The 10,230-nt window shown below is 47.5% G+C and overlaps 1 protein-coding gene across 1 annotated transcript; it reads left to right on the top strand.

Annotated features, from left to right (window-relative positions):
• Positions 1–1,315: 1,315 nt before the first annotated feature.
• Positions 1,316–9,616, top strand: ZNF367 (zinc finger protein 367). Its single transcript, XM_068928171.1, has 5 exons — positions 1,316–2,094; positions 3,318–3,468; positions 5,904–6,023; positions 6,435–6,573; positions 7,003–9,616. The coding sequence occupies exons 1-5, from the start codon at positions 1,711–1,713 to the stop codon at positions 7,241–7,243; spliced, it is 1,035 nt and encodes a 344-aa protein (XP_068784272.1). The 5' UTR covers positions 1,316–1,710; the 3' UTR covers positions 7,244–9,616.
• The last annotated feature ends 614 nt before the right edge of the window (positions 9,617–10,230 follow it).

Raw genomic sequence — 10,230 nt, 5'->3', positions numbered from 1 at the left:
CTCGGGTGCAGCAGTTTGTGCTAACAGATTGCAGAGTTCGAATGGGACCTAGTTTCAAAGGATGCGAGCTACAAATTTAGATTCACAAATACCATGTTAGTAATTATAGTATAAACAGCTAGACAGCTATATTAAACTGAAATTAAAAAAAAAAAGTAGCATGATACTAAAATTAGTAACTTGTAGAAACTTTGGATAAAACATAGTAGATAAATCACGAACATTTCCTGATGCACAGAGATGCATTAGAACTCATGAAGTGATGGAAATCCGGGAATAAATCCAAACAGCTATTTGGCACCCAACTGCTAGTGATTTCATAAACGTTTGGGAATCGTGCCTTAGTCAGTCAACGGTAAGACGCTGGTATAGGTCAGAGTGTATAGGTGCTGGAAGACAGTCCGGTACGGACTGCGCACCACCAACCACCACGAAACAGCATCACTCACTATTAGCGTATGCTCCACCGACCGGACGGGGCTGGTGCAGATTATTTTAGGAGGCCGGGGGAAGGAAGCCGCTGAGCTGATGCTGCAGGACGGCTCGTCAGTGTGACGGCCCTAACGCCGACACGGGCATTTCCTCCCGCGCAGCGCCAGCTCCGCGGGGAGGCGGCACTCGCCGGCGGCTCCGAGCTGCCGCGCCGCAGCGCGTCCTCACAGGGCGCGGCCGCGCGCTCGCGCCTCACAACGGCCGCCGCGCGCCGCAACGGCCGTAACGGTCGCGCCGCGCGCCGCAGCCCACCCCCGCCGCCGCGTGCGGCCATCAGGCTCTCCCTGGCGCTGGGGAGGGAGCCGCGAGAGGGGAAGCTTCCCCCTTTTCCCCGCTCCACGACGCGAGCCGCGCCCGCGGGCGGAGCGCCCCCGCACCAGGCGCCTCTTCCCCGCGCCGCGGCCGCCCCTTTAAACGCCGCACGTGACGCGCCGCGCCGCGCCCCGGGCGCGGCAGAGCCCGCGGGCGCCGCCGCGATTGGCCCGAGGAGGCCAAACAACAACAGCGCGCGCCAAGCTCCGGAGGGCGGGCCGGCCCCACCCCTTCGCCGCGGCGGGCCAATCAGCGGCCAGAGGGCGTCTGCGGAGGGGAAGCGAGTGGGAGACGGGCGGGGCGCCCACCCGCAGCCCGCGAGCCCAGTCCGTTTCGAATTCTGCCGGTGGGACAGGCGCCTGGCCAATCGGGCGGCAGGAGGGAGGCGGAACCCCGCCCCCGATGGGCGTGGCCTCTGCCTCCTCCCCGCGCGGTTGGCTAGCGGGAACCGCCGCTCGGTGACGGCAGCGCCGGGTTCGGCGATTGGTGACGCCCAGGCGCGAAATGTAACGCGGGAAAAGCTAGGGCTCGGCCTGGGCTGTGGGCGCGGAGGGGTCGCGGCGGTGGCGGCTCCTCCTCGGGCGTCGCCGGGACCAAGGCCGCGAGCGGGAGCCGGCGCCGCTTCGGAAAGGTGCGGGGAGGCTGCGGCTGCTTCGCCCCGGCCGTCGCTATGGCTGGTGGCCGCCGCTGACGCGGCGGATCGGCTCGCTGCTGGCCGGGAGGGCGGGAGGCACCGGGAGACCCCGCCAGGAGCCGCCGTCCCCGGCGATGAGCGGCTGAGGCAGCCCCGGGCGGCGACGAGATCCCCGTGCCTCGCCTCGTCTCGCGGAAAGCGGGGCTGAGCCGCGGCGGAGCTTCCCCGCCCCCCACCCGCTTCCCCGTGCCGCCGCCCGCGAGGGGGCGGCGATGGCGGAGCGGCCGCCGCCGCCGGGGCCCCCGGTGATTTTTTGCCAGGACTCCCCGAAGCGCGTCCTGGTCTCCGTTATCAAAACCACCCCGATCAAGCCGTCCTGCCGGGGGGGCGGCGAGGAGCCGGCGCCCGCCCCGCCCGTCCCCACCAGCCCCGGCTTCAGCGACTTCATGGTGTACCCCTGGCGCTGGGGCGAGAACGCGCACAACGTGACCCTCAGCCCCGGCGGCCCCGTCGCCGCCTCCTCCGCCGCCGCTGCTGCCTCGCCCGCCCCGCCGCCCCGCGGCGGCGGCGCAGCCGGAGCCTCCGGCGGGGAGGACGAGGAGGCGGGCAGCCCGGACAGCAGCAGCAGCAGCGGCGGCGGGGGGGGCCACCTGAAGGTGAGCGGGGCGCGGCGGCCGCGTTAGGGAAGGAGGGGGGAGGGGGGACGGGACGGGACGGGGCTGCGGAGTTAAAGGGGGACCCGCCGCGCCCGCCCCCCCTTCCCGCGCTCCTCCCGGAGATTTAAAGTGAAGTCACTTCCGGCTGCGGCGCGCGCGCGCACCGCGGTGACGCCCCGCGCGGGGGGCGGGGCGGGGCGCGCCCCTGCGGGGGGAGGAGCGAGCGGCCCTAACGGCCGGCGCGCGGCCGAGGGCAGGGGGCGGCGGCGGCCCGCCAACGGCCGGAGGGGTTGGGGGGGGGGGCGGCGGTCGCGGCCCCCCGCCCCGCCCCGCCCCGCCCCGGGGTGCCTAACCTAGGGCGAGGAGCAGCGTCGCTGTGGTGCCGTCCGTGCCGCCGCCGCCCGCGCCGGGAGGAGGCAGTGGCGCCGGGGCGGTGTGACTGTGCCCCCTTCGTGTCGTCGTTACGCGTCCGAGAGGGGCGGTTGGGCAGCGCGGGGGCAGGGCTGCTGCTCGGTGCCCGCAGCGCGGACGCCTCTTGCCGACCGCCTCGGGGCTCTGCTGCTGCTTCTAGAAGCTACTGTAGTAACTCCGGGAGTCGCTCCAAGCAGAGCGTGACAGCTGCAGGCCCTGCCTTCCGAGGCACGTGCTGGGGGGAGAAAACCCAAAAAACTAATACTGCCATCTGGCGACTCCTTTGAGTCATAAGCCGTCTCGTTAGGGAAGTTCAGGCTTAGTTTGCGCAGCTCTGCTGTTCGCTTTGGGCAAAGCGACGCTACAGCTCCGCAAAATAGTGTTTTGGGATAATGCTAAATGTGTTGTTCCTGTGACAAGGTCTTCCATGAAAAAAGCTTACGGTCCCCCGTGTATTATTTTCGCAGGTCCTTCAATTTTGTTGTCCTTACGTAAGAGCATTTGTATTGCCGTATGTTTTCAAGAACTGCATGTATGCTGTACCACTCTGAATTTTGCTTTTTCCTGTGTCTGGTAGACTAGTTCAGAAATATATAATTGCTCAGGTTTCTAAAAACCTTCCTTTAAAAAATAAACTGGGAAGATTCTTGTGCCATTCTTCTGTTGAATGGGTAACTTATAAATAAGTTCCTGCAGAGGAAGTTGTTGCTGCCTGTAAAAGTGTTGGCTTTTTTTTTGCTTTGTTTTGTTTATTGCTAAATAGCTTTCATGGAAAAGCGTGGTACTTCAGTATCTTAATCATTTTAACATAGGATGGGATAAGACGTGGTCGACCAAGAGCAGACACAGTTCGTGACCTAATAAATGAAGGAGAGCATTCTTCTAGCAGAATACGTTGTAATATCTGCAATAGAGTGTTTCCACGAGAGAAATCGCTGCAGGCACACAAACGAACTCATACTGGTAAGTGAAGAGACTAAAAGGAAGATATGACTAGCTGATACAAATAACTTGCGAAGAGCGTGGGAAGGGGGAGGGGGGGAAATAATTCAACCAGTTAATATTTTAGCATAACTGTTAATTAATCTTACTCTTCTCCCAAGGCATGTTAGTGCAGTTCAGGGGAGGGAAAAAGTCTTTGTGCAACTTCTTTTGTCAACTGGGTAACTGTGGCAGCAATTTGGACTAAGGCAAATAGCGTAAATATTTTATCTGCTGTTGTCAGAAATTTACTTAGCAGGAGGAAAAACTTTTCCTAAGCTTGGTGTTCCACACTTGACAGTATTTTTCATTCTAACTGCCTGCTTCACTTGAGTGAGAGCCAGTTTCCTGCATGTTTGTTTAGTTTTCACATAGTAATCAAAGAGTATCTATATGAGGAGAACAAATCTTAGAAACTGGCAATTTGGACAATGTAATACCTTAACAGTGTAGCTTAAACGTTGAGAAAAGACTCAAATGCTTAAAATCACCGTCCAGTTGTCTTTCTTTACCATCTCCTTAATTAGAATTTACTTTCTGGGCTGGAGGTGGTCACTTAAATTTACTAAACTATAAACATAAAGCAGCCCTAGAAGGCAAATCACAGTTCAGCTGAAATACAGTATCAACTCACTCAATGCCCATTCGAGCTTGAACTGAAAGGGAGGTGTTTTGTATACCATATACACTTGTTTTTCTTCACATTCTAACAAGACTGTGTTTGCAATAATAAAGTGTGAACTGTCATAGACATTTAAAAAACAGCCACAAAACCCTTGGTTCTTGTGGTCTTTTTTTTTCTGTCTGAAATAAAGACCGGACTGTGTACACTAATATAATATTAAAGGCTAGTTTCTTTATGCTTTCTCGTCAAAAGGTGTTTTTATTTCACTTGCTTCAATTAAGTGTTGAACTTGAGTCTGCAACATGGACTACTTAATTGAGCAGATTCATCCTGCCGTTACTCTGCTAACTTAGTCAGTCAGCGTCACCTTCTTTTAGTTGTCCTTCCTAAACAGTGGTGACGTGGGACACCTTTGCACACATGCACTAAATCGTACTCTCACTTGAGAGACGAGGCGGAGATACCTGCTATCTCTGTTTTTCCCATTCCTGTCGTTAGAGTTTGCATAGGGAAGTCCTTCTTGATGGCTGGCCTGAGAGAGCTTCCTTGGCTTGAGTCTGGAATAAGTTTCTTTTCCTATCTGTATTTATCCATTACAGCTTTTTTCAAAAAGTCAAGTAAAATTCTCCAAGATGCTTCTGCAATGTCATACATCCCTGTATTATTTGACCTCCGTTGCTGCCCTAGATCAGCTTATTTTAATGATAAAATGTATCTAGTTGTAACTTGAATTACAATTACATGCAGTAATTTTATTCTACCTATAATCTGTTCTCATATGCAGGATGCTATGCATACAGTATACTGTGTATGTTGCATTGTGCATAAGTAACTGTATTACTTGTTGTTGCACTAATGCTTTAGGAAAAAATTATGTCAAAGTTCTTAAATCTAAAAGAAAAACAAAAAACAAAATACCTTGCTATTATCACAGACTGGGACCTTAGGCTCTTGAAGGGCAGGATGCAATGCTCAGAGGAAAAACATTACCAAATTCTTCTCTTCTCTCAAACTGCTGTTTCTTACATCAAAAATGCTGAGATCATGCCATGACTGTAGTTTTGCAGCCTTATAGGAACTCTGTACACTAGTAAGTTTTCTTTGTTAAAAGTTTTCAAAGGTAGAGAGCAGTGGCATTACTTGCCGCTGCATCCCCTACTCAAATTGAACAGAAATAAGGATGGTTCCTTGATAAAGGACCATTGCACATGTCATTTGCAGTTGTAGTGCTCTTTCTACCTCACCCAAATTTCTACTGCAGTCCAAAAAAAAAAAAAAAAAAAATCTTCAGTGGCATGGAGGAAAGTCCATTCCTCTCACAGAGGGGAAGAAAGTGAGGCCTACACTTTCTGTGTTGCCCTTAGCCCATCCTTTGTATGCCTTCTAGGGTTATCTTCAACCCACCAGAAACTGACTTTCAGTGTGGCTGTAGTATTGAAGTTAGAGGTTTAGTCTGTTTACTCACTTCGCTTCATATATTTCTTGCTCTACCTGTGCTTAAGTTTCATTGGACAAAGCTTAGGTAGTGATGTGCAAGAGGCTTAAATCAGAAAATATGAAAATACTGGGAAAATCCAGTACCATTTAATATGTACTTTGACATAAACATCCATTTAGAGTAAGAGTAGGTCTCTGCTGTCTGGTATATTAAGGCTTTTGAGTAGATGAGAGCGTCTGAGGGAGTGAAAGGATAGCTTGCTTGCGCAAGTCTCAAGCGAAGGACTACCGTGGGATACTATGACTCTGCTTTCATATTCAGCTGTCACAAATCCGTTCTGTTACTATTTTTAAGGTGAAAGGCCTTATTTGTGTGACTACCCAGATTGCGGGAAAGCCTTTGTTCAGAGTGGGCAGCTCAAAACTCACCAGCGTCTTCACACAGGGGAAAAGCCTTTCGTCTGCTCAGAGAATGGTGAGTCATCAGAGACTAACTTGCGCATTCAGAATTAGGGTCAGTCTAGTACTGGGGATGTATGAATGTGGCAGCATTCTGTATAAAAGCTTTGGATGTTAACTTTGGAGGAGCATGTAAGGAAGAGAGGAGCCATGCAAAATCTATGCATAGTCATGCAAACATATATGTAAGAATTGCATATTTTATATAAGCAGATTGTCAGTAATTCCAACAGTTGATACTGGTGTAAAAAGTGATTGGGTGTGGTATGGGCATGCAAGTTGGGCATGCTATTCTCAACTGAATCCAGTTTTTTGTGGAGTGTGGAAGTTCAGATTCAGCAGCATCTTCATCCCGCAGATGTTAGGCTTGCATGTTAGTTGACTGCTTCCCTTAACGTGTTGTCCATTGTTTTGTGCTTTTTTTAAGGCTGTTTAAGCAGGTTCACACACGCGAACCGTCATTGCCCCAAGCATCCCTATGCTCGGCTGAAGAGGGAGGAACTCACAGATAAACTGAGCAAAAAACAGACGGCTGACAACAAAGCTGTGGCTGAGTGGCTAGCGAAGTAAGTTCCCCTTACGGTGTGATCTCTCTCTAAAGTCCTAACAGAGTGGCCTGAGAAAGCCACTCTGTGACTTACTCTTAGGGGCAAAAAACCCTAACAAACCAAAACCAGCCATTCCTTAGCATGATCCAGCCCAACCTTGCTTTTCTTTGAGAAGTTTTGACTCCTGGTTAAGACAGAGTTTCTCGTGGGGCTTTTTCTCGTCTTGTTTTTCCTTCTTCACTTAACTTCTGTTTGTTTGAAGAGAACCTGCTAAAAATGCTGAGCAAAGGAGGCCTGTGACGGCTTAAATACCACCGTGTAAGGGTTGAAAGAGAAAACCAAGTGTAGTGATTAGTCACACTACGTGGAAGGTTTTTGCCAGCTTTGAATGGTAGCTGGTGTATGAGTTATACATATTTAAAGGCATTTTCCACCTTCGCTTTGTAGATACTGGGAGACTAGAGAACAGCGTACTCCAGCTTTGAAAAGTAAAGCAATCCAGAAAACGGATCAGGAACAGCAGGATCCAATGGAGTATCTTCAGTCTGATGAAGAGGATGATGAAGACAAAAACAGCGCTCATTCAGCGGCTCGTCGCCGCCGCCTCCAGGAACAACGTGAACGCATGCATGGCGCATTGGCTCTTATCGAGCTTGCAAATCTAGCTGTGGCACCACTGCGACAGTAGCATAAGAACGGAGTCTGCCTATACAAAATGTACTCCTGGTGGTACTAAACCAGTTAGATCCTGGGCATAAGCTAAGCACCTTATTTGCTTATCATAGGCTGCTATTCTGTAGAATTTATGAAGAATGTTGTTGCCCCATAACATGGGGCGAGAGAATTGCACTTTTTATAAGGTTAAAGTCAGATGTAAAGTTTTTAAGTATTTTGTAAATACGGGACTGCATAATGCAGGGTGAACAAATTACATGTTGTGGGATGCTAGATTTTGCAAGGTTAACTCATTGATTTGAAGCAGTTTTCACAGGAAGCACTTTCTGAATAAAGTGTTTGGTTAGCAGAATGGTACGTGTGGCCAAAGAAGGCTAACAAAAGGAAAAGTATTTATCTGACTATTTAAGCAAGATTGTATTAAGTGGTAGGTCTGAAAATACTGTAAGCAGCAATGGAACCATGTTTTCTAATGTCAGTATATTTTTACCTAGTATTACTGAGGCAGAAGGCAAACCTTAGATATCTCAACTTGTAGAGAGGAAGAAACTGCTTCATGCAGGAAACTGTAAGATAGTTCAGGATCTTCACTGTGACTGCTCAAGGTATGAGACTTGACTTAGCTATTACGTGTTTTTTGATTTGATCTCAGCAGAATCTCTTGGTTTGAGTAGCACTTGTTATTCCTAACGTATGGTGTTAGGAACCTTTGCACATTGTTGGGTTTATTTGAAAATGATTAGTCTTGCAAAGTCTAGACAAAGGTAAACAATTGGAAATATTTTTTTCAGATATTTTTGGACCCTGTAATGATTTGGCACTTGTTTTTGTTTATAAAGGGGGTATTTACAGGGTGGTATTGACTTGTAGTAAACTATTTTAGATCTCTTATTAGCAAACACTAAGTTTTAAAGAATTGCTTTTATATGATTATTAGCAAATAGAAGCCTCCATACTTTCTGTGCATAAAGCCACCTTATTGCTTTACTTCAGGATAACATGCCAATTTTGTGTTCACTAACTGTAGCACTGCTATCAATTAAACACTGCAGAACAGTATTCACTATACAACTAGAAAATAGGCTTCCAAAGGTAGCTGCAAGTGTGCTAACTGTGTGATTTCATATATTTCCCAAATAAATGAAGTTGCAGAACAGTGTCTAGTACTCTCAGACGCAGATAGAGAATGTTGCCTTGTCGCCTCATGAATATTATGTACTTTTAAATACCATTGTCTCAACATGATTCTTTTCCTGTATTTTGCTTGGAAAACAACCAGAGATTCTTAATATGCTAACAATTTTATTTTCAAATTGGACACGCTCTGTTTTTTTTTTCAGTTGAGCTACTGCTTTAGGGATATTAATAGTTCATATTTACTGACCTGCTTGCTCTTAACTTCTCCCTCTCATTGAAGGTCAGGAAATTCGGATGAGAAGGGAAGCCACTTCCCCTTTTGCTTAATCAAGAGGGGAAAAAATGTTCAATTACTTGATATAGAGTGACTAGGTGCATACAGCTGTTTAAGAAACGTATTGCAATTTTACAGCAGAAGCTGCAACTGTTGGATTATGTTCTCTGATAATTAATGCCTGCTGTGGTAGAAAATCGTTAACTCTGTTTAAAATCATGTATTGATGCACTTAACTAGAGAGTAATCAGATTTTTTTTTTTTAAATTGTCTTAATTGAATGTAATTAGTTTTGCACCAATGATACAGTTTAACTTCTGTTTTCAGTTCCTCAACTTAGTTGATCTCAGGCTTATGTGTTTCTCTTTCGAGTCTTTTGGGCTTAAGGAAACTAAACACTTTAATTATTCTGGGATTCTTAGCCTACATAAAAATGCCTGGCAGGGGATGGGTGTCAGTTTAGAACTTTTAAAATAAATAAAATCCTTTTGAGCATTCAGTTGGCTGCATACAAATAGTCCGGTCCTAAAATAAGCCCTGAGTATTAATCTTTTTTAGTGGTGAATCCTGAAAATTGCTTCTGAGTAGTATTTCACACGACACAAGACTGTAATCACCAGCCAGTTGCAGGGTGAAGTCATAACTTATTTCAATAAATTAATCTTCCTAATCAGCTGTAATGCTTTGGGTAACTTGCAGAACAAGTACACTGAATTCTACCTAGCTATAGACAAAATTCAGTCAGCTCAAGCAGTTTTGTCTAAAGTGGTATGTTTGAGGTAAAATACCAAGTGAAAAAATTGAGGTGTGGAAGACTGCTTTTTGTTTTAATAAAAAGTGGTTATATACAAGATACTTTGAAGTGTTCTATGCTTCATAAGATTAAGTTGTAGTCTGGCATGACTTAACAGGAGAAGAGTAAATATGCTGTCATTTTAACAGGCGCTTTGAATAAAAAGTTGGTTTAAATTTCAAGTTTAGCATACGCGTATGGTATTTGGTAATTCATAATACTTCTGCTCTTCCTCATTTCCATAATGCTTTTGAGTTCTTTGACAAAATTTTGAAAATTTGCTTTAAATAAAAAACAGGTCTGATGCGGTGCAGCAGCCTGAAACTGGTAAGCAGGCAGTGGTTAGAACTTCTTGAAGGCCCTTGAACCTAGAGGTGGAGAGCAATACTTCACCAACCTTTTTTTTTTTTTTCTTTTTTTCTTTTTCTGGCTCTTTTCGAGAGTACTAGTGCTTATAGGTGCTGGAATTCCCGTGTACTCATACTGAAAGCTTTTTTTCTGGTGAGACTGGTTTGAAAATAAACAGAAGTGTGTTACTGTTTTGACAGATAGCTCATTCCCCGGGTGAGGCTGTGCATTACTCACTTCAAAATTACAGTATCAGCAGCATTGTGTCGTGCATAACCTTCCTGTAAGAACTGAGCCCGAGTTGGTGAGAAATCCTTGACAGCAGGGATGAAGCCTTGATCGTTCTGCCTGTGGATTTTGGAATTTTTATGCCTTCAAGAAGGGGAAAGAGATTGGTTAAAGAAGTGAACCGTTGCGTTTGGGAGCGCTACCACACGTTTTCCTCTGG

Source organism: Struthio camelus, chromosome Z (genome assembly GCF_040807025.1).
Source record: "Struthio camelus isolate bStrCam1 chromosome Z, bStrCam1.hap1, whole genome shotgun sequence".
In the NCBI taxonomy this organism is placed as follows: Eukaryota; Metazoa; Chordata; class Aves; order Struthioniformes; family Struthionidae; genus Struthio; species Struthio camelus.
This window is presented reverse-complemented; position numbering and strand designations above follow the sequence as displayed.